This window comes from Primulina tabacum, chromosome 18 (genome assembly GCF_025594145.1).
Source record: "Primulina tabacum isolate GXHZ01 chromosome 18, ASM2559414v2, whole genome shotgun sequence".
NCBI classification, from domain to species: domain Eukaryota; kingdom Viridiplantae; phylum Streptophyta; class Magnoliopsida; order Lamiales; family Gesneriaceae; genus Primulina; species Primulina tabacum.
In genome coordinates, this window is record NC_134567.1 from 32,647,992 (window position 1) to 32,673,382 (window position 25,391).

Consider the following 25,391-nt stretch of genomic DNA (forward strand, 5'->3'; position numbering starts at 1 on the left):
AAGGCAATAATTTATGTTCAAGGATTTTTTTCCTCAAAACTTATTGTTTGGATGGGAGTCATCTAAGAATCGTCCCCAAAGTTGATCAATTTCCCGATGACCATTCGATACCGTTCTCTAGATCACAATATATGTCAAGCGGGAATGAGCAAGATGCCGCCATGCAATTTCTTGAGACAAACAACACTTCTTCAATACTATTGCATTCAAGAAATCAACATAAAAACAGAAGCCTAATTACTTTATGCACAAGACTATACTAAAATTTATATAAATCAAATACAAAGAACAGTTATAATAAAAACCAATAATTATGATCATCACCTTGTTACTAAAAATGAGAAGAAGAAAAATACCATAATTAAACAATAAAGCATTTCAACATCCAAGACCCAACAAACCATGGAAGATATTCGCCAAAATCAGAAATTTTTCACAACCAGTTTCATTTGAAAGTGTATGGTCCAAACTGAACTGGGTTTTTTTGCAAATTGCTTGTAAATATCAAAGCCTTTTAGTGTGAGCCTTCCCAAAACGAAAAGAAGAGGTGATGTACGAGCTTGAGTTCTCTGAACATCCATAAACAAACATGCGTACATTTTAATTTCAGTTAATCATACAATTTACTTAGCCAAACCATTATTTGAATTTTTTTTAATATGATAGTTTGGCTTCTTTCTGCACATATTTTGTTAGCCATCTGACAATGACAATTGAGAAAATCAATTTCAGTTCTACCAGACTGAATTATTTTTGAAGAAAAAATTTTAGGAAGTGTTTATTCAACCTCTTTTTAACACTTTTACCGATTCTATCAAGTGGAATCAGAGCAAGGGTTAGTCTCGTCCCTGAACATTTTCTAAAATGACTTAATTCAACTAGATCTCAGTTTCTCCTTAAAAGAATTTGATGATTGATAGATAAGGATGCATGCTCATTTATCTGCACAAGACGATGATATGTGATACATCATTACTGATGGACCAATAACAATATGAAACTAAACATTATTGTTGCTACAACGGATGTATCACCTCAGAAAATTGAAAAGCCTAGAGATTAATGGACAAACGATGATAAGAAAGCAGCCAACCTCGATAATGAGGCTAAATTCATACTGTATAAAACTCGCTGACAAGAATACTTTCAGCAAAATCAAGATGTGCAAGAAAACAAAAGAAATTTGAGAAAAACTGATTCAGTTGCGGGGGGATAATGAACAACAGAAAGAAAAAGAACTTTTTGTTGCTACACAGAAGTTTGACAACATCGATATGAAGCAAGGAGAATCAATGTCTGTGATAAAAAATTAAGCAGCATTATCATTGAACTGAGTGCACTTGGAAAAGTGTAAAATAACCGAGAAGTTATTTTGAAGTAATACATGGATTGCCCAATGAGTGGGATGTTAAGACAATGACAATGAGAGAATCAAAAAATTTAAACAAACTAGAACTACATGATCTATTCGTAGATCTAAAAGCTTATGAATTTGAGTTGCAAACCAGAGAGGAAGATTAATCTACCTCTCAGTTGACCACGGCCTGAACATCAATTTTGAGTGAGAAGTAAGCCGAGCAGTGATGACATGTCACTGTTTGTGAAGAAGTTTGGAAAGTTTCTAAGGAAGAATTAAGGAAAATTTCAAGGCTCTCACCGAAGATCTTATCAGAAGAAGGAATTAACTGATGATTCCAACGCTTGTTTCAATTGTGGCAAAATTGGACACTTTATAGCTGATTGTAGCAAACCTGTGGGGACCCGGACGCTAATCAGTTCTTAACCGTCATCAGGATTAATTTACTAATCAAGTAATTAGGGTCATAAAATTTTTTTCTTTTTAATGCGGAATGTAGTGAAATCACACTAATATACAACTCAGTATAAAATAAAGTACAAGTCCCGTACCGTCTACAAATCAGTAAAAACTAAGGTTCAACATCTAATTATCAAGTGCCAAAACCCTATATACATCAAAGTCCGAAGTCTCCACTCTATCACGATCTCTCCTCATCTCCTGGACTCTGATCCTGTCCCACCTGTTGTCATGTACACATACAAATAAGACAACAGCCGGATAATTCCGGTGAGAATATAATCCCAGTATAAATCAACGAAACATGCAATCATATAAACAAATATAAAGCATGTAACAGGTACAGCAATATGTATCAAAATCTGAAACATAACTAATATCAAACTGTCGACAATACTCGTAGCTACACAATTTAGACTAGACTCAATCCTAGTCTAGGGATCCCGGTTTCCAGAAGTTTGCATTCCTATATCGACCAACAGTAATAGAAAAGACTCCAGTTCTATCCACGTCGATAAGGTATCGATCACCAGAAATAGAAAAAGGTCTGATTCTATCCACACCGATATGGTATCGATCACCAGTAATAGAAGGAACTCTAATTCTATCCACACCGATATAATATCGATCACCAGTAATAGAAGAGCTCCAATTCTATCCACACCGATACGACATCGATCAACAGTAATAGAAGAAACCCAAATTCTATCCACATCGATAGCCAATCATCCGGTGACAGACTTTGGCACTATCGCCAATACACTATCTTGTGACATCGTGCAATGTGCCCGTGGCGATCCCACCACTATCAGGCACTTCTGTCCCAAGATTACTCGTCTAATACTTGCTGTCTATAAATCAAGAGAACAAGTACATCAATCAAATCAATGCAAATATCAATGCAATAAAGTAAAGTATGTGATTTAGGGAAACTCAAGTCTAAACCGACTTAAGTCGATCTCCCGATACCACATTGACTTATACCTTTTGTTTGTAGTCACGGTCCGAAGCAATCTCAGTTCTGAACTCAAAACTGTCTTTGTAGATCTGAAACGATATATTGAGAATCATAATATCAATATTCAATTCTCAATTCAACACTGAATCTGATTAATCTGGATTTAATTCAAATCAACGGTATAACGGTACAATTTCAATATCCCCGTCAATACAACATCACCAGATAATAGTTACAATCCATAACCAATATCCAATACAATCCGTAATCCAATCGTAATTCAATTTTGTCCGGTATAAATCAATATACCCTAAAAATTCATAACAATTTCATACTCAGTCCGTTTCTCAATCTGACTTCGATTCTATGACGTCTAACATGTCAAGAACATCATATATGAATCCTATTCAATTCTGACAATAGCATAATTTCAAAACATGTCAAAACGTAGCAAAACTTACGTCCAGTTGTAGCCTACGTCGATAGGATTACAGTACCGAAGTCGGATTTAAAATCAGACGGACGGATTTTGCACAATCGCGATCCTAAGATTCACAGACTATTTTCTCCAAAGTTTCCTTCGACTTTTCGTTTTTGAAGGATTAAACGTTTGTATATATATATATATATATATATATATATATATATATACAATCATGCATGCATCAGGCAAATGGCGAACTCTACGCGCAACACGTCTCGCGCATATGCGCGACCTAAATCGGCGCATATGCGCGGGACCTTCTGGTCTTCGCACATTTCTTCTCGGCAGCTCGCGCATATGCGCGACACCTTCCACGCATATGCGCGAGACTCTCTGGAGTTGTGATTGAACCTTCACACAGCTCGCGCATATGCGCGCCTTGCTGTCGCGCATATGCGCGAGACCTTCTGTTCAATTCGCGCATGTGCGCGTCTCATGTCGCGCATGTGCGCCGATGGTACTGTCCTCGCACATACCTTTTCACACGTTACTTCAAATCGTGTCCCGATTAATCCTTTCGTAATCATATCAAATTATAAATCAATAATTACAGATTACTAGGGTTAAATTTTTGGGCATTACAAAACCGAAGAAGTATGACAAAGGATCGTTGAGAAGGGCAAGAAGTCCTTTGATAGAAGTAGATTCAAAGATGAGAATAAGTCCTTCAAGATTTTGAATGAGGTGTTGTTGGCTGAAGAAAGCAAGTCAAAGTGGGTTGATTCTGACGATGAATCATCTGAGTCAAAAAGCTTAAGCAGTTCGAGTGACGATGAAAAAGTGAAGTGTTTATGGCCAATGATGCCCAAAATTGAATTTTCCAAGGACAAAATTTGTTTAGCTTGTTAGTTTGGGAAGCAAGTTATTTCATCTTTTAAGAACAAATGGTGTAACTAATCAACCCGAAGCTTAGAACTGTTGTATATGGACTTGTTTGGTCATAACTTGGTCATGAGCCTAAGGGGAATGGAATACACTCTAGTTATTGTTGATGATTTCTCAAGGGTTACTTGGTTAATATTTTTAAAATCAAAAGACCAAACTGATACTCAACTGATCAAGATTTTTAAAAGAATTTTAAATGAAAAATCAAAAAGGATTGACCAAATCATATATGATAGAGGACTGAATTTGTCAACAAACTTTTTTAATTTTTTTAGAAAGCCATGGAATCGGGCATGAGTTCTCTGCGGCCAGAACACCTCAACAAAATGGAGTTGCTAAGAGGAAGAACAGAGAACTCTTAAATAAACTGTTAGAACATTGCTTGCTGATTCTGGTATTTCTCAAAAGTTTTGGGCTGAGGCAGTGAACACTGCATGTTATACTCAGAGCAGATAAATGATTAGCAAGAAGCATGGCAAGACACCATATGAGATCTGGCATGACAAGCAACCTGTGGTGTCCTATTTCAAAATCTTTGGTTGCAAATGTTTAATCTACAATAATGGTAAAAATTATCTGACCGTTTTTTATCCTAAGTCAGATAAGGGTATATTTCAGGGTTATTTTTCAGTTAGCAAAGCTTATCGAGTATTTAACAAAATAACTTTAAATGTTGAAAAATATGTGCATATCATGAAACAATGTCAACTGATAAAAAAACTATCCAACTCACACACTTCAATCTCCAGAGCCTAAGCTATTTGATCAATTAGTTGACAAAAATGATGGTCCAGTTGACCTGTTTGCTAATGCACAAAGATAATTTGAGAACCAAACTAAGCACTATCAAATTGTTTCAGTTCCACATAACATTGATGAACTCAATTATATATGGAACAAGAATTATCCACCAGGCTTAGTAATAGGTAAAACATCTGCTCTGGTGATGACCAAAAGATAGATGCTCAATCTATTTTAACACTATGCTTTCATTTTTAACATTGAACCTAAAAAGATAGGTTAAGTTTTAACTGATAATAACTAGATTGGTGATATGCAAGAAGAACTAACTCATTTTACTAGAAATTTTGTCCAGGACTTAGTTCCAAAACGTTCTCATCGATCAGTTATAGATACAATCACCTACAATCCAATTCTACACTTCAGGACCAAACACATTGATGTCAGACATCATTTCATCATAGATAATACAAGGCTATAATATCTTTGTGACAGTTTTCGAGTGTCCATGAGAAGAGTCAGTCAGTGAAGAGGGGAAGATTGTTATGAATATCAATGGGCAATCTTTGCTGATTGATGAAGGCTTCTTTGCAGCCCTGTTTCAGTTATTTTCATAAAAAAATCATTAACTTATATCGAAGCACTTTTATCAAGTAATCAGTTTATATTCACTATCAAGGACATCAATTTATACTATATGACTAAACTAATTATTGGATAAGTTTTTTCGTATTTTACTGATGTATCCAAATCCAACCACATTACATTTTGTACGGATGTCAAGAGAATGATGACCTGGACAAAAGTCGAAGCAACAACTATCGTTATTTGGAACATATCATTTTTAAAGTTTGTGACCATGCAGTTTATTGGATCATTTCATGTTCGCAATCTTGATTTTGATGTTAACAAACTTTTTTTATTGTATTTGTAATATATTTACTGAAGTATGAAGTTATTAAAACAAGAAGCAAACTGAAACTGAATTCTACACAAACTAAATTTCTGGCCAGTTTCGGTATTTTGATGATATATGTCAACTGGATAATTCAAATGACAATCCGCAAACTAGACTAATCAAAAAACTCAATTTGGAACAAGTCTTATTTCACGTCAGTTGGGAAAAATTGGATTTTACCGAGGTCTAACTGATTGCTGAATTACCAAACTGATTGCACAAAAACATCAATCAGTTGGGTATGAGCAGTTGCGGTATTTTGGTCATAACTCTCAGCTCATTTATTATAATGAAGCAATTCAGTATGCGTTGAAAAGATAAGATGATTATCTACATATCATATTCTGAAGCCAAAGCCTGAATCGAAGCCTAATATGCTGATAAATGACTATGAAACTACTGGTTCTGCAAAAACTGAAATCAGCCTAGCTACTTTCAGCTGACCAACTGAACTGATCTGAACCAGCTGCTAACCAACTGAACTGAATTGAACCAGACCAGCTAAAAGTGAACTGAAACAACTGAACTGAACCAAACCAGTTGAACTGAACCAGACCAGCTGAAACTGAACCGAACCAGTCGAACTAAACCAAACCAATTGAACTGAACCAGTTGAACAGTTGACCAGAGTTGACCACTCGGGAAAATGTCCAGCAAGGCGAACTTGACCGTTGCAATTTCAGAAACAGTACAAAAACTTTCCAAACGATCATATTCTTGTATCTAACGTATATATTATTGTTGGAGCCTATGAATAAAAAATCTTGAAGATCAAACAAGAGCTTTTGAAGGGGATTCAAAGGATGGGCAGTTAGCATGAAGAAATCGGCTAGTTGAAAGCACAAGCCCTTGTGTGAGGATACATTTGAGATGCACACTGTAAAGGATAAATTCCTAATACACAATCACTCACACATATACAAGAGAGTCGAATTTCAAAGATTAGTTGAGTGAGTTTTGCACAAAGACAATAAACTTGTGTATGTAGTCTTGGCATAAGAGACGTTAAATATTATGCAGATTGTGAGGTTGCAGCCTACAATCGAGAATGTGCTAGGAGTTTCAATTAGAAAAGAGATAAGTCATAACTTGAAATGAGTTTTGTACAAGTTATTGTATAAATCAAAGTCTTCTAGTGGATCATTCTCAAGGAGAAGAATGGGTGATGTAGGGGCATTTGAAGTATCCGAACATCTATAAAAAATTTGTGTCTATTTATTTATTGCATTTACTTATCATTTTCATAGTTTTAAAGATGCATTGCTGAAGCATTTTATGAGTTCTTCAAATACCAAAATATTACATTCCAAGTGTTCGATAAAATACTTCAACCAAAATATTTTTACTCATTCAACTTCCATATATTTTAAATGTTTTACAAAGTATTTAATCGATGTGGGGACCCGGGCTCTGACTCAATTGTCTTTGGGATTAATTGGATCTTTGCTAGAAAATGCGGGTCAAAATTTTGCTTTTTAACAATATAACCAAGTGTATATAAATCATACATCAATGTTATCTCTATTTTATTTCAACAAACGTAATTACATGTCTTGTTCTATTTCGTTTATACCAACTAGTGTTCTTAACAAACTACATAGTACAAGTAGAACATTTAGTTGTCTTCTACGCCCGAAATCACCACGCTATCTCGATCTCTCATCTTTGTCTCGACCCCGATCCTGTCCCATCTGTTGTCATGCACACATACAGACACAACAACAGCCGGAAACTCCGGTGAGAACAAATCCCAGTATAAAACATGTACACATGCATATACACAATATAAATCATGAACATACTATCATGAATGTAACCAATAGCAATACGTCCCATAGTCTATGAAACATAATCAATATAAGGCAAGCAACTTAAATCACACTCATATCTTTGACTCGACTCGTATCTAAGTCTAGGGATCCCGGTGTGAATAAGATGTAACAAGTCTCCCACATGCTCTCCCAATCGGGGTGGCGGTACGTCTTATTCCTAGACTTCGGCCCTGTCTGTATCGAATATCTACAATCAGAGTCGATCTTCTCCTATGCCTCGATACCACCGAACGTCTAGAAACTTGGCATATCTGCCAATGACTCTCCTATCTCAATGCTTGTATATAAATCAATATAAAGCACAACATAACAAGGTATAGAAATCTAGTATGTGATTTGTGGGAAACTGAAACCGGATCTGATTCGAGTTATATCTCCCCAATCAAACATTGAATTGTACCTTTCGTTGTTCAGTCTTTGTCGTTGTCGAGATCTCGATGTCGAAGCTAGTCAAGATAAATCTGAAATGACATATTCAAGATGTATTCTATCAATCTCTAGCTTAAATCAATACACATACGGATCAATATTCAATCTCGGTACATTTCAATGGCATAACGGCGTAATCTCTCAATACCGATCAATTCAAACATCAATAATCAATAACCTTAACTCATAATTCTCATCCTAACAAAATCTACTATGCTGAAATCTGTATATATCCAAGTCAAGACATGATGGAACTTGAAAAAGATCGCATATCATATCCGTTCTTCAATCCGGTTACGAAGATACGTATCTCGAAATCTCAAGAACATATTTTAGAGTTCAAATCATAATTCTTTCCATACATAAAATCTGAATCATACTGAAACTTAAACAACTTGCATCCTCTTGTAGCCTTTGTCAAGAAGATCACGAAAATGAACTTGAATCGAAAATCGGATGGTTAGATTCTTCACAATCAAATGTCTAAGATGGAATGAAGTTTGGAGGAATTTTTGAATTTCTCTCGGTGCTTTCCTGCTGAAATGAAGGAATGAAGACACTTCATATATATATATTGCATGGTGAAGGCAAATGGCTTAATCTTTGTTCAACACGTCGCACCGCAGGTGCGCTAGCTTTGCACTGCGGGTGCGCTGAGCCTACTGTAATACTTCCAAAATTTCAGAAGAAACGACCGCGGGTGCGCTATCTTTTGGACCGCGGGTGCGTTGCCCTCTCTGTCCCAACACCGCAGGTGCGGTCACTTTTATGGTGCGGGTGCACTGACTCTACTGTACCACCAAAACTCGAATTGCAACGTCGACTCTCCATGTCTGTTCTTCCATTCCTTTATTCATAATATGAGATAACTCAAAAGTATCAAACTAAGATCTCGGGCATTACAATCGATTTCTACGAAGGATTATTTCGAGTATCGTCCTCTTGGTTTGAACACCAAACTCGATCTAATTAGTCGGCTTTCAATATTTCAAGAACCGAGTTATTATAACTCAACGATTTCCCCCCAAATTGATCCTAACATAGTTTGAAATCTATAAATAATGATGCAGATTAGTTGAGCGGATGTTAGTAACCTACAGAACAAAAAGATTACACAGACAAACATTTGATTCAAGCTTTCAAACATACAAGTAGAACTGATCATAAAGCACACTTTTCAAAGTTGTATCTAATCATTAAGGTTTATTAAGTGCTAGAAGAAATCTTTGTAATTCATTGTATTCGAGAACAATTTGTATACTATTTCTTCATTCAGTTGAGTAAACTAGGAGTTTCAATTTTGGCAGTGTTAAGTCCAAACTGAACTAGGTTTTCGTAAATTGCTTCTAAAGCTCAAACCCTTCTAGTGTGAGCCTTCCCAAAAAGAAGCAGGAGGGACGTAGAAGCTTGAGTTCTCCGAACATCCAGAAACAAACTTGCGTATATTTTAGTTTCAGTTTGCCATTAAGTTTACATTGTCAAACCATTATTTGAACCGTACTAATCTATCAATTTGGCTTCTTTTCGGACATATTTTGTTAGTCTAACATTGACAATTGAGAATATCAAATTTTGTTTCTAACCAGACTGAATTATTTTTGAAAAAAGAAATTTTTGGAAGTGTATATTGAACCCCTTGTAAACACTTCAGTCGATCCTTTTATTTTCTCTAATCCTATTAAAGAAGCTTGCATTTTTCTTCTTGATAAGGAGAAAGGGCAATATTAGATCCATCAGATTTGCTAGAGTAGGGTTTTGCATCACAAATTGGGTAAAATACCGGTTCGGGTAGATAGTTTGGACGGGTGGTAAGAGATGTCTTAGATACATGAGACGATATTGCACAAGTTTTTGTCCAAAAACTAAGGGTCCTGTCGGCTACTCAATGCAGATCATGCACAACCTATTGGTCATGCAAGAGTCGCCCCAAAATCAGTTATTATATCCTATTTCGTGTATTTGGATAGAAAAGAGAAACATTTGTGGATTTGGATAAATAATATAAACATTTAACCCCTGGTTATCATGCACAACCTGTTGGTCATGCAAGAATCGCCCCAAAATCAGTTATTATATCCTATTTCCGCAAATAAGAGAAACATTCGTGGATTTGGATAAATAAGATAAAACATTTAAAAGACAGGCCAACCGTTTCTACACTCATTCGTCTCACCCCCAGACGTACAATGCTACCTTTCTTCTCACCGTCTCAACTTCTGTTACCCACAATTACCTTCACTCCCGGGCGGGTTCCGTCGACATTCACTCCTCGACGCCTTTCCACTATGGAGGCAGCGGCTTCTAGTAAACTGGATGCTTTCACTCAGTACTCCGGCTACCTCTTTCAGATGACCGCATCCGAAGGCGAATCATTGACTGAATACAACATTTCCAAAATCAGAGCTATATATCTGAAAAAACCTTTTATTCTTTTGCGACGACTCTTCCAAATAACCACCACCCTGGGCAAGTGGTTCGCTCTACGGTACTACGACAACCTTACAGAGCGTGCCGATTTGATGTTCGAGGTATGAATCTTAAGCGCAAATAGTTTTCGAATTTGAACGTCATTTTCTACATGTGCTTCCGAGTTAAAAGTTTTTCAATCTCATTGAATTGGTCAAACGAATGTAGCCTCCAGTAATTGGGATTGACCAAAATATGATGTTTATGACCAATGAAAAACTGTACAATGAAAGGTTGATTGGTGAGGTTACAACTAAATCCTCGAAGGTTTACAAGCAGAAACAACTCTGGTCGGAAGAAATACTGTAGTGCACAAAACTTCAAAATTGTACAACCTGAGACACGCAAAGATGACGGAATTTACCTTAAATTTCCGGAAGAATTTTTATGATGAGAGCTTAATTATTTATTTTGGATTGCATACTGGTGCAATTCTGCGATCACTTTTCTTGCTAGCTTAATCACTGTCTCAGCAAATCAGCTGCATTTGTATCAATTTTCACGTAGTTAACTGCTTGAACGATAACTGCTAACTACTGTTATTTGGTTGTCAACGTTGCTCACACATCCATCTTGGAGCCCAAATATCCTTTTTAAGTTGTGGTGCCAACATTAGTGAAGCTTGATTCTGCTGGATATAAGTTGTTATATGCCACTGTCTTGTTGATGCATCGTTTATATATGAGTTAATGAGCTGTCTTGTTACTTTTTTATTAGTGAAAACATGTGTTATTCTTATTTAGTTAAAATTGTCATACCGCAAAATCACACTTTACTGTTAGGAATTCACTAAGTATAGTTTTGACTTATATCTTTGTAGGTGAGGGCAGCGGAATTAAGGAAGATACTAGTACAACTTGGCCCGGTAAATCTTGTTCCATATTTATCAGATAATAGTTAATTTGAATCCCTTTCCTTTCATTCCCACTCTTGCTGTCAGCATCATTTTTATTGTGTTACTTACGAAACAGCTCGTGTTACATTCATTATCATTAATTAGTTTCAAATATACTTTTAAGTTGCATGATTTCAAATCGTCGTAACTTCATTTAGGCCAGAAAAAAATAAGATTCTGGGATACATTACGTCTGCAATGGATGAAATGCATCTACGCACAAAACAACATTCTAAGGTTATTGAGGGGGTTTATTGAATTCTTCCTTGAACATTTTCTCCCATTACTCCATCTCTATTGTAGATGATCGAATTTTTATGTGTGAACAAATGTGGCCAAGGTAGGCATTTGATTTTCTAGGACTTCTGTCCTGGATTTGAGTCATATCGAGTACATGGGGTCGATGAACTTATTTTGCAGAATCTATACATATTTAGGCGTAGATCTATTAATATATATGCTAAAAGTTTTCACCTTTCTTTTCTGCATATAGAATATCTTTGGTAATGTTTAATGAGACTTGTGATGTCAGTGCAAGAATTTCTCTGATAAAGAAGGTAGATGTACATAGAAAAATTAATGGGACCGATCCATGAGACACCACACAATTAAGGGAACTACAATATCATTAGTAAAAAATAAATTTCCAATCCCTAGCTAGGTCCGATATTAGCAGGTCATTAAACTGTGGCATCTTAGTTGCCCAAGTCGCAACTCTGAATTTAATCTTCTCTCATACTTCATCCAACGACTCCGATATATCAGTGAATATTCTACTGTTGCGCTCTAACCAAATCGACTAAAAGATACAATGAACTTCGAAGTACCAAAAGTTCCTAAGGGCTTTCCCGGTAAGAAATCCCGGGTCCATGATAAACATGTCTTGTGATCTGCTCGAAAACGTCCATTCAAAACCCAACTCTTGCATAACTTTAATCCAAATACGAGTCGTAAAGGAACAATGCAACAATAGATGGTCTTGATTCTCCTCATGTTCCTTGCATAAGCTACACCATTGTGGGCATAAGACAGAGATGTGCCAGCGTTTTTGCAAAGCATCACAAGTCTGCAATTTCCCCAAAGCCACGATCCACGAGAAAACTTGAACCTTATGTGGGATAGGTACTTGTCAAATGTTAGAGTAGTAGATGAATGAAGGAAAATTGGGATCCGGAAAGAATGAAGTGTAAAAAGAATTAACAGAAAAAACACCAGAAGGCTCCCCCAACCAAACCCGAATGTCCTCCGTGCCCAAACTCATCCTAACTGAATCTAAGACCCCTAAAAGAGTGCTGAACTCTCCCAATTTGACGTCGTTTAACGCTCTTCTGAAACGCACATCCCATTGAATGCTGGAATTACCCTGAATATCGACGACATTGAAGAATTGGCAAATCGGTTTGTTGATTTTGGAGGAGATAAGAAAAAGAAATGGAAAACGCTCTTTGAACGACAAAGCCCCCGCCCACCTATCCTCCAAAAACGAATGATATTCCCCCCTTTGAGCACCGCTCTAATCAACTGATGACAAGCCGTGTCAGAACGAGAGATAAACTTCCAAAGACTTCTAAAGGTCGAGTTCCTAGCCATCCTTACATCCCACCCATTATCTTGAAGTCCATAAATGCTTACCAAAACTTTTTTCCACAAAGATTACCTTTCGACCGAGCATATCCGCCACCACTTCCCTAAAAACGCCTTATTCCTCAGACGAATATTTCTCAATCCTAGACCTCCACTGTCTTTAGGTTTGCAGACTTGTTCCCAAGCAACAGCATGGCTATGTGCCTCCCCATCGGCTTCATCCCACAAAAAATCCCTCATCAATTTTTCCATTGTTTGACCACCCGGTTTGGAACTTTAAAGAAACATAAAGTATGTTGGCATGACGCTTAACACCGACTTTATCAGTGTAAGACGACCGCCTCGTGAGAGTAATGCCTTCTTCCAACTTGCAAGTTTTTTAGACATTTTTGAAACCATGGGTTCCCAAAATTCTAGATTTCTCGGGTTGCCTCCCAATGGTGTTCCCAAGCACACTGTGTTTGTGTGTAAGGACCTAGAATCCTTGCAAGCAAATGGTGATATCAGAAATCTCAAGCACTATCTTAGAATGATAGATGTAGGCTATTAGTAGCCAAACTACTACAAATTGGTGTTTTTGTAAGCGAGGAAGAGAAAAACTCTTTATTTTATTTGTCTTGCTTTCTTGTTCATAACAATGTTAAGTCTTTTAAAGGCAAAAATGAAACTAAAAATGAAAAGTATTATAGTCCCACATATATTGGGACGAGCGCTCGATCAATCCCCAAATTAACCTAATTATTTTGGAAAAAAATCTCCTTAATTAATCAACAGCCCCCCCTTAAGTAGGTGCAAAAATATTTTTCATGCCCAACATGCTAACTTGAACCTTAAAAGGTTGTCTTAACCTGTTGCAATCTTGCCAAAATAAATACAAATTGTTCCTTATATTTTTTCTTTTGTAAAAGAAAATGATTGTCTATCTGTGTGTTTTGTTATGTCGTGTAAGACTGGATTATGAGCGATGCAAATTCATGATTTATTATCATGAAATCAGCTTTATTGGTTAGTGGCCTCCTAAATAAATTAGTTTTCCAACTGATCTTTGATATCATCCTGTGTCAACCAGAGTGCCTTTTTTACTTCCCCAAGCTTGAAATTCGTATCAATTGGAGTGTTTGCAGATCTACATCTGCTCATACTGATTGCTTTTAAGAGTTCTAGGATGTACTTGCATCATGAGACAATAATCCAATTTCTTTGATCTAGCTGCTTCCATTCCCAAGAAGTTTCTTAGTTGCCCAAAATCCTTGATTTCTAATTTTGTCGCCATTTCTTGTTTTAATATATTCGTTTCTTCTATGTTATCTCCTGCCAGAATGATGTCATCCACAAGGAAAATCAACATAGATGTCTTTTCGTTAGTAGATTTATTAAGAAGGTATGATTAGCTTGTCCTTGGTAAATCCTTGACCTTTAATGAAAGTGGTTAATCATCAAACTATGTTTTGGGTGGCTATTTAAGACATACAAAGATTTTTTATGTGCACACTTTTGGCCCCAAACATTTCATCAAACTGAGTTGGAGGTTCCATTAGAAACTTCTTCTAAATCTCCATTCAGAAATTTTTTTTCCATCAAACTAGTACAATATCCACCCACAAGGAAAGACCGCCCCACCCACAATATCCATTCAGAAATTTATCTCTGCTTAACCTAAGACCGCCCCACCCACAAGGAAAGAAATCGTAGGTGTGCGCGAATAAAAGTTCAGAAGAACCCGTAAAGTTGTTAAGAATTTCCGGTGACCGCCGGTAGGCGCCGGTCGCGGTGAGGAGATAGTGATCGACAAAGGAAGAGATTCACGAGGCACTGTGAGGGGAAGAGGTCGGCCGCAAAAGCGAAGGTAAAAGGAGGTAGAGAGCATTTTTGAAAAATTCTCTCTCTAGGGCTTTTTGCCTTTTAAGTTTTTTTAAAAGAATGGTTTTTTGCCCTTTCATTAATTCTTATACAGAATATATGCACATTTGTCCACATGCAATTTAAGGAAAGATAATCATGAAAATCCCGGATTGATCAAATCAAATCCTACCCCATTTTTTTGATTATACTGTATATATTTTCCTATTCTATATCTATTTAAGGAAAAAATATGATGGAACATATTTCCAATAATCTCCAACAGTTTCCAAGGTCAATTCACCAAACCAAGGCCCCTCAAGATTATGTGCTCTCTGACCTTTGGGGACCAGCTAAAGTATCTTCAAATGGTGGAAACAGATGCTTTATGTCTATTATAGACGACTTCTCAAGGAGAGTTTGGGTTTACACTCTGAAACACAAGAATGAAACATTAGACAAATTCAAAGCTTGGTTCACACTGCTGCTGCCGCTAGGAAAAACCAAACTGCTCCAGGGAATACACCTACCCATTGAGGTGGAGCTTCCAATAAGCTCTACACTGGACCATCAGGCTTATGCTCAAATTCCTGACCACATTGAAGAGGATCCACAAGGTGAATGGATGAAACAGGATCATCAATTGGTCAGGGATAGGCAAAGAAGAACATTTAAACCCCCAGACAGACATGGCTATGCTAATATGATATCCTATGCTTTAACAGTAGCATCTGCCATTAGTTATGATTAGCCAACTACAGTTAGAAAAGCTATGGACTCTGTGGACAGGGAACAATGGCTTTTGGTCGTGAAAGATGAACTAAACTCACTGGAAAAGAACCAAACATGGGAACTTGTACCCAAACCACATGGTCACGAGGTTGTTGGTTCCAAATGGTTCTTCACAAGAAAAGATACCGCACATTGATGTTAACCTACACTTTGTCCGAGAAGTCATTGAAAGTGGAGCTGTTCAAGTAATGAAGATAAGCACTCGTCAGAACCCAACAGATACGTGAACTAAGGTAATTCCTGGTAGCAAGTTTAGTTGCTGTCTGGATGATATCAATCTAACAAAAGATGAATAACCCCGTGTAGAGGAGCTAGTTGAGACAAGTCTAAGTGTATGAATACATGACAAGGTGGAGAAATGTGAACACAGTCTCAAGCATGTCATACATGATCGATTTGATTTTGACTCGTGTCAAGGAAACTAACTTGACAGTTACTGAAGCGCAGACAGATGTAAGCTGGTACTTATTGACTCTCACTGAGATTTGAAAACAAGCAAGTGAAAGTCAATGAAGAAACACAGAGAGAGAGCTTCAAAAGAATCAAGGGAAGTTTTTTTGCAGAGATCATGTTACAAACACAAAGCAATAGAGAGAGATTCAATCAAGAGTGTTTCTAGAGAAAGATAGAAACAAGAGTGTGTTGAATGTTTTTATTGCTTTTTTATCAGAATCCAATCTTGGTCAATAAAGATTTGTCTCCCGTGAAAGTAGGTCGTTAGGAACCGAACCGCATAAATCTTTGAGTCTCTATTACTTTACTGCACTTGCATCTCAATTTCTCATGTTGTTGATCATCATCATCATTGAGTGTCGTATTCAATTCAATTAACCTGAAGTATTCCAACTGTTGCGCATAAATCATTACAAACTTCTTCATCCAAACTTTGAGTGATGCTTGGTCATGCTTTGGGAAGTGGCTTCTCGTATTTTTTGTGAGATGCTACTCTGAATAAATAAGATCTTTGAACCTTTTTCATTTTTGTTTGTTTCCTACTTCCTGTCGTGATACGATTTTCTCCTGTTTGTGCGGGAAGATCATCGCTTTGACGAATATCAACTTCAATTGTAAATTCAGAACTATGAGAAGTATTCTCATCTTTATGATAGTGCCACCTTAGGGGAGTAGTAGAGGATGTTTTAGTGAAGGTTGACAAGTTTATTTTCCCAGTGGACTTTGTTGTGTTAGATATGGAAGATCCCTCGAAGATGGGAGTTGGTGTAATAGGATGTAACCTCCAAGAAGGTGACATCCATAGACCCAAAATATTTTTTCCAGAGGGGTCAAAGCATTTAAAACCTTTTTGGCTGTTAAGCTATCGTACAAAGATCCATTTTTGTGCACGAGAATCCAATAAAAATAACATTAAAAGGCTAATATATCTTCCATTTTTTAAAACTCAATCACATTTTATACCTGATTTTTAAAAACACAGAGATTAAAATGCAATGAATTTTTCACATGAGGATTTTGGTTTTTTTTTTTAAATTGTGGGCGGGGGTTCATGATGCAATTTGCCCAATTAGAACGTGATGGATCATGATCATCAAATCCTTTAGGGTTTTTTAGTTTAAAAATGTTATATAATTAAATATTCATTATTTAAAATAAAATTTTATAGCTATATAATTTATTAAAAATTATAATAATCTAACCTAAAAAATTGTTTTTTTTGGCACGTTTTTTATACGTTTAACTTAATATGGTTTTTGGTTGACTATTTTTCATGTTTTGTTTAAAGTGAAGCTTTTTCCTGACGTTCCGTGCTTAATCGCACTTAAGCCACGCTTTTTCATGCTCTTTAGAACAGTGGTTAAAAGTGTATCCCCCCAAAGATAGTTAAGAACTTTAGTTGCGAATAATAAAGCTCTGACAATTTTATTGAGATACTTGTTTTTCGTTCACCCACCCCATTTTGCTGATGAGTATTTGTGCATGAACTTTGATGAATAATTCCTTTGTTAGAAAAAAATTCCCTGCCATAGTATTAAATATTCTTTTCTATTATCACTCTGAAAATTCTTGATTTGCAATTGAAATTGATTTTTAACCATTTGATAATTTTTTTAAAAAATTATGGCAACATCAGATCTATCGTTTTAAAAAAAAACTTGGGTAAGACAAGCATGATCATCAATAAACCATTTTCAGTGACAATTGTTATGCTTACGGGACCTCAAACCTCACTATGAATTAGAGTAAATAGTTGTGACTTTTGATAGGGGTTAAAATTAAAAATGGATCGACGATACTTGGAAATTCGCAAAACTTGCACTGAAATATAGTAGGAATTTTGTTGTGGAAACTTGTTCTTCGAATAATTAAATTATGATGCCCTATGCTGTAATGCCATAATAAAATATTCTGAGAATCAAAAACAATAATATTGCGGAAGCAAATCGTCCGGTCTTGCCAATCAAAATCGGATTTGGTATGTAAGAGATATAGACACCATCATGCTTATAACCTCCGGTAAGTTTAATAACAGACAACAGATTGTAAGACAGTGAGGGGACATACAAGACTTCTTTTTTTTTTTTTTTTTTGATACGAAACTACTTTTCATTAGAATAATATAGTGGATTACAAAGGATAGTAATCCTAAGAACTCGAGTACAAAGAAATAAATAAAAATAGAGATCTTAAGTCAACAACAAACATAATTCCAATCCCTAATCACATCCGCAATAATTAAATGCTTAAATTCCGGTAACATCGTTGTCCATGTCGCGACCCTGAAGCTGATCTTTGCCCATACTTCGTCGAGAGACTCTGCCGAATCCTGAAACAATCTACCATTTCTTTCCAACCACAGAGACCAAAAAATGCAGTGCACCGTCAAGACCCAGAATGTGTTATTCCTTCTGCCATCTGCCATAGTCGTGTCCATGATGAATAACTCCCGAGCCTTTCTTGGAAAAGCCCAATCGAACCGAAGCTCTTGCGAAACTCTTGTCCAAATAGCTCGTGAAAAAGAACAGTGCAATAGAAGATGGTCTTGGTTTTCTTCATTACTACGGCATAGGTTACACCATTGTGGTCTCAAAGCGCAATTGGGCCACCTTTTCTGCAAAATGTCGCTAGTTGGTAGTTTTCCCAACGCCACTATCCGCGAGAAGACTTGGACCTTGTACGGGATCCGTATTTTCCAGATAGTATCGTGGTATGGGAATGAAGGGATAGCTGTAACCGGAAAAAAAGATGCATAGAAAGACCGAACAGAAAAAAACCCCGAAGGATCCCCCAACCACACTTTAAAATCAGTCGTACCCCTCTCCAACCTAACCGTGTCTAAAAACCCTAGAAGGTCCCCTAGTTTCTCTACTTCTACCTCATTTAAGGCTCTCCTGAAACGCACATCCCACTGAAAAATATTATTGTTAACTCCCATATCATTTACCTCTAAAAAGCTAGTGATTGGTTTGTTAACGGTTGAAGAGATTCGAAACAGAGATGGAAAACGATATTTGAAAGACAAAACACCTCCCCCCCAGATATCTTCCCAGAAGCGTATCAAGTTCCCCCCCTTTAAAACCGCCCTAATCAAAAACTGAAAAGCCGAGTACGATCGAGAGATAAACTTCCAGGGGCTTTTGAAGGTCGAGTTCCTCGCCAAACCCACATCCCAACCGTTATCCTGTAGATCATAGATACTCCTGATAACTGTCTTCCACAAAGAATCTTTTTCCACCGAACATCTCCACCACCACTTTCCGAGAAGTGCTTTGTTCGTCAAGCATATATTCCCCAACCCCAGTCCTCCCCTGTCCTTTGGCTTACAAACTTGTTTCTACCCAACTACATGGCAATGTGTCTCCCCATCCGCTCCGTCCCAAAGGAAATCCCTCATAAATTTTTCCATCTTTTTGGCCACCCCACTTGGCACTTTGAAAAGTGACATATAGTAAGTTGGCATCGCGCCTAAGACTGCTTTAATCAAAGTGAGACGACCACCTCTCGAAAGAAAGGACTTCTTCCAACTTGCTAGTTTCTTAGCCATTTTCGATAATACGGGCTCCCAAAATTCAGCAGACTTGGGGTCACCTTCCAAAGGTGCTCCAAGGTACTTGATCGGCCAATCATCTCTTTTGCACCCAATTACTCGAGCCATATCAACGATTTCCCCTTCCAAAACATTTAATCCCAAGACAACACTTTTTTCCAAATTGATTTTCAGTCCTGATTTAAGAGAGAAGTTGTTAAGAATCTCCAATAGTGCCATAAGATGCCTATCCGACTGGACAAAAAACGTGTCGTCTGCGAATTGTATATGAGATATTTCGATTTTTCCTTCCCCACCACCCATCCTCTGACCTCGTTCACTGTTTTTGCCCAATCAACCAACCGACCCAAACAATCAATCATAAGATTAAAGATAAAAGGGGATAGCGGATCCCCTTGTCGAATGCCTCTCTTCCCCTGGAATTTTCCCCGCGGTCTACTGTTGATGAAAATCGAAAAAGAAACATTCGAGACACAACCTTTAATCCACGACCTCCATCTTGTCCCAAAGCCTTTCATTTGCATCACATAATCAAGAAATCTCCAATCTACGTTGTCGTAGGCTTTTTCCAAATCAACTTTAAAACCCAACCCTTCTTTTTTTTCCTGCGATGTTCCTCAACCATCTCATTCGCTATCAGACAACAATCCAAAATTTGTCTTCCCTTAATAAAAGCGCATTGACTCTCTGAAATAGTCTTTCCCAAAACATTCTTCAATCTGTATGCTAAAACCTTTGCCAAAATCTTATAAAGACTCGTTGTCAGACTGATTGGGCGAAAATCTTTAACTTTGGTTGCATCTTGTTTCTTTGGGATAAGGCAGATATAGGTTTCATTAGTAATCGCATTAACAATGCCACCATTAAAAAATTCAGCTAACACCTTAACTTAATCTGCCTTTACCGTATCCCAATTCATCTGAAAGAAGGCCATTGTAAAACCATCCGGCCCTGGTGCTTTGTTCCCATCACAATCAAAAACAGCCCTCTTAATCTCATTTTCAGAAAAAGCAATCTCCAGCTCCTCTGCTTCATTCGCGTCTAAAGGACACCATTCCAATCCATCGAAACCCCCACCACCCCCGTCAGATTCCCGGTAAAGATTTTTGAAAAAGCTAACAATGTTTTCCTCGATCTGTTTCTCATCCGTAATCACAGACCCCATCTTCCAACTCCACCTTTTCTATTATTGATCTGTTTCTACGATTGTTGAGTAGAGCATGGAAGAATCTTGAATTTTGGTCACCTTCCCTTAGCCATTTCACTTTTGCTTTTTGACTATCCATTTGAAATTTTCTAAACGACAACAATTCAAGTTCCGTCCTCATTTCATTTCTTTCCTCGTGAAGACTTTTTGACCACGACCCCTCGGCCTCCAAACCATCCAACTGATAAATTCGATTAACCACCTCCGTGTATCTAACTCCCACATCTCCGAAGACCTCCTTATTCCATTTAGAAACCTCGGCCTTCAACCCCTTGAGTTTCGTCATGAACTTATATCCTTCCCAACCCCGTGAAACCCCAGTATTCCAACAAGACCTGACCAATTCTTTGAGCTTATGATGGGACAGCCAAGTGTTTTCAAATCTGAATGGAGCAGGACCCCACCTTAATTTCACTGTATCAAGCACGATGGGGCAGTGATCCGAAGTGATTCTTGGTAAGACCGTTTGTCTGTAGTTTGGAAAAATCTCCATCCAACCCCTCGAAAGTAGATATCTATCAAGTCGGCAGCATATAGGTTGAGCCCTGAAATTCGACCATGTGAACCTCGCGTTCAGCAAAGGTGGATCGTGTAAACGCAATTCCCCTATCAGCTTATCAAAACAGGACATACTCGTAGTATTTGAAAGACTGTTCAGCTTTTCTCCCGTGTTCCTTACGACGTTGAAATCACCTCCCAAACACCACTTATCTCCGCAAATAGAATGCAACCCCGCTATCTCATCCCAAAATAATTCTCTCTGTCTTGAATGAACCGGTCCATAAATGGCTGAGAACCACCATCTTATCTGATCACTCCCCTCTATCTCAATTGACACCGAGAACTCCCCTATCAAATTGTCGCTGACCCTAACTACTCTAGGATCCCACAGCACCAAAATACCTCCAGATCTCCCATTTGACGGTAAACAGACCCAATCCACGAATCTAGATTTCCACATGCTTGCGACAAATCTTCTTTCTATCAGTTGTTGCTTTGTTTCTAGAATTACAACGATATCTGGTTTTTCCTTCCGAATGACTTTTCGAATCAATTCTCTCTTCCGTGCTGCTCCCCCTCCCCTAATGTTCCAAGAGCAAATCTTTATATTAACTTTGAAGAACCCTTCGACGTCGAACCTCTCTCGTAATTAACCCCAAAACTCAATCTTTGCAATTCTCTATTCAAAAGACCAGTAGATTTCTTAAATCCTCCCCAACACTTAGATTCTGGATGCCCTCCTTGAACCTCGAATGTAGTATCCATTTTGTCGGCTTTAGCAGCCCCTGTAAGAACAACGTCCTCGGTACTCGACTTTTCATCTACCCTCAGACCCCCACCACCTAAATAACCACTAGACAACCCGAGGACAGAGAAAGAAGATGGAAACAAGGCGTGAAGTTTGAAGGAATGGTTAAGAAAGGAAGATTGGAATCCGGAAAATACCTGTCCCGCTGAAGGTGTCGCATCTTCCTGTGGAAGTGGGTCGGGGATTGGAGGCGGCTCATATTCTGATGAAAATAGCTCGTGGATATCCCCCAGCACTCCTACTGTTTTAACCGATGCATTAGATTTCTCAGAAACAAAGCTGGCCGTGTCTTCTAATTCGGACTCTTCCTCGAACAAGTCATCTTGTGAATCGTTGAACAAGCAATCTTCTTCATCTCTCATATCAAACTCTCGCAGCCTGCTATTTTCCTCAAGCTTCAATAAATCTGAACTTGTCTGTGCGCATTTGACAATGGCATGCTTAACTGCCGAAGTGCCTACATTCAATCTTCGAGTGTAAACTTTCCCATATGAAGGCATCTGTACGTTGACACTCACGGTATTGGCCCTCCTAATTTGCTCCTCGGCTCCTTCGTTATTCATGGATTGGACCGGTGAGCTGCTAAAACTCGAGAGTTCCTTTGGCCTGATCTTCTTCAGAATTTTGATTGCCTTATCCCCCGGAATAGGTGTTGACAACGCACTCTTATCAGCTGGCCCTTTCTGATTTGTATCGAACTGACAACTCCCCTGCCCAACTTCCAACCTTAACCCTTTATTGCCAGACCCACCTCTTGACCTCCCTTCATTTGTGGTTGTAGCTGGCTGCAACTTAACCACTGAATGATTCATCCCATCGTTATGGCCGCTGTCTTGATCTTCATTTTCGAATTGTTTTCGGGTCAAATTTGAGTTACCCCACCCCGCCACGGTCCTTTTACCATTAATCACCACCTGAGCGTATGTTTGCCTACCGTACTTCTCGTAGGCTGTTAGATCAAAGGTATCTACCTGAATCCGAATGTCAAGGGCCTGCCCTTCCAGCTGAATTTTCATCTTATTGCAAACAAACCCTCCTTCCGTGCCTTTCACCTTAATCTTTGCTGCCCCTAAGTCTGAAAGTAGTAGTGTGTCCGCATGTATGTCGATCAACCCCCCACATTGATCCCCTATTGTTTTGAAGGTTTCTTTCGACCATAGATTCCACGGTAGTCCAAAGATCCTAACCCAACTATTGCAACATTTTTCCACCGTATCCGCGGTATTGATATCCGGTTTCCAAGCCTCGAAGTTCAAAGACACCCCATTGTCAAAGAATCCTTTCTTCAGCTTAAGATAATATGCATACTCGCAATGGTCGGAGGGCCACCAAACCGCTTTGTTAGCTTGGAATGGAAATAGTTCAACCACTTTGTTTGTGTATTTGGCTAGTCCATTTTTTATCTGATCCCACGAGCTGTTCACTCTTCCCCTAGTAACAATTAGTGCTTCATTCCACTTCCTAACCATCAACGGTCTGTCATTGTCTTCCTTCACTTTCAGCAGTCCTCGGTTACCCTCCTCCACTTTTTTACCGTTAACTGGGATTGCTGTATTCCATCTTGTGTTAGCTGGACCGTATCTTAAGGTAGGTTGAAGCACATTCCTGTCAGACAACCCCGATAGCAACCTTATCACTGTATTCAGGATTTTATTCCAGCCCCCTGCTTTATAGCCGCTAGGAACGATCGTGATCTGTTTTCGACCTCTGAAACTGAACTTAGTAATCTCTAAGAATCTGCCACGCTTGTTTGAAAATCTTTGAATAGTAAACACCGTATTCCTGCCCCTAAACCGATGGAAATCCTTGCCCGAGACAGGATTAAAGATGAAATCCTTGAACCTTAGACATAGCCAGCTAGCTGCTTCTCGGTCCAAATCCAGAAAATATGTTGCGTTCCTCGTTCTTTCAGACCACCAAATAGACAAGCCCCCATTACCCGATCTCAGGTTGAAAATCTTATGTTCAATGAAGACTCCGTCCGTTGTGTTTTTCCTTAAAACAGCTGGCGCTCTTGCGTTTAACCCGTTGTTCATATTTTTGCCGACGAAAACCAAAGGTGCCTACTGGAAAGTGAAAATAACCACCCGTTTTTTGTGTAAGAAGGAAACTGAATACTGGAAGCACAGAAATCCTTCGAAAGAGAAAGATTCCCGCACGAGAGATTATTCCGAAGAGAACCGAAAGAAAAGGGATAGAAAAACGGAAGAAGAAATCAAAAGAAAGTGAAACCCGATTTCGCCGCCGGCGATGAAGGCCGGCGCCGGTAACTGTAGAAGGCAGCGACGCGTTTCCTCAGCAACCGAGAAGCATAGAGGGAAACGGGAAAGAAGCGCTGGAGCGGAAAAGAGGAGAGAGCATTTTTTAAAAAATTCTCTCTCTAGGGCTCACACTGGCTGGCTCCATATAACTCCACAAAATTACCACATACAAGACTTCTTTTAGAACTAGAGAAGAGGAAATATGACAAATGGTTACTTTTTTGTTTCGAAATTTGATGTTGATCGGTGTCCGATAAAATGGAAGCTCACATGTTGGAATTAGATTTAAAATACTAATACTATGTCTGATTTTATTGTAATTTAATTGGAAAACTTTTGTCTACCATATTCATATGTTAGATATTTTTCACCTGTATGAATGTGTGGTAATTGAATTTAAAATAAGCAAGAGTTTTGGCATTTGATGTTATGGTAAACACCATACACCTATATTACATGTGTGTTTCTTTTCTCGATCTTCCGTCTTATTTAAATTTAACAAGTGTCGTTAAGTTTCTTATTGTCAGAAACTATGAAATGATAGCAGCCCTTATTTATTTTGAATTTTCGCAAACAGTTCACTTCCACAACTGGTACCTTATTATGTTTATGGTTGGATCATAATCAGACATAGTCAGTTGTCATGTTGTGACTTTAATAATGCATACTTTTCCAATTCACAGCAAGATGTTACATCTGAAAGCTATATCTTATTGAAGTAACATTCTATTTTTTTCCTTGTGTGCAGGCATATGTTAAAATTGCTCAGGCTATTTCATCTCGGCCAGTAAGTTACTTGTTATTTTATCCAATTTAAATATTATTATGATATTCAAATATTGACATGTTTTTTTAATTTATTGAAGGGGAATTCTTCGTTTTTTTAAAGAACAAACAAAAATGAGTATGAATGAAAATGGATTCTGTGTGTT

The 25,391-nt window shown here is 37.9% G+C and overlaps 1 protein-coding gene across 1 annotated transcript in view; it reads left to right on the plus strand.

Moving 5' to 3' along the window:
* Positions 1–10,229: 10,229 nt before the first annotated feature.
* LOC142533622 (putative aarF domain-containing protein kinase At1g71810, chloroplastic) overlaps positions 10,230–25,391 on the plus strand; it is a 43,940-nt gene continuing 28,778 nt past the window's right edge. The window contains exons 1-3 of the mRNA XM_075640448.1: positions 10,230–10,631; positions 11,390–11,434; positions 25,208–25,246. Coding sequence (XP_075496563.1) covers positions 10,290–10,631; positions 11,390–11,434; positions 25,208–25,246 — 426 coding nt within the window. The 5' untranslated portion in view covers positions 10,230–10,289. The remainder of the gene's footprint in view (positions 10,632–11,389; positions 11,435–25,207; positions 25,247–25,391) is intronic.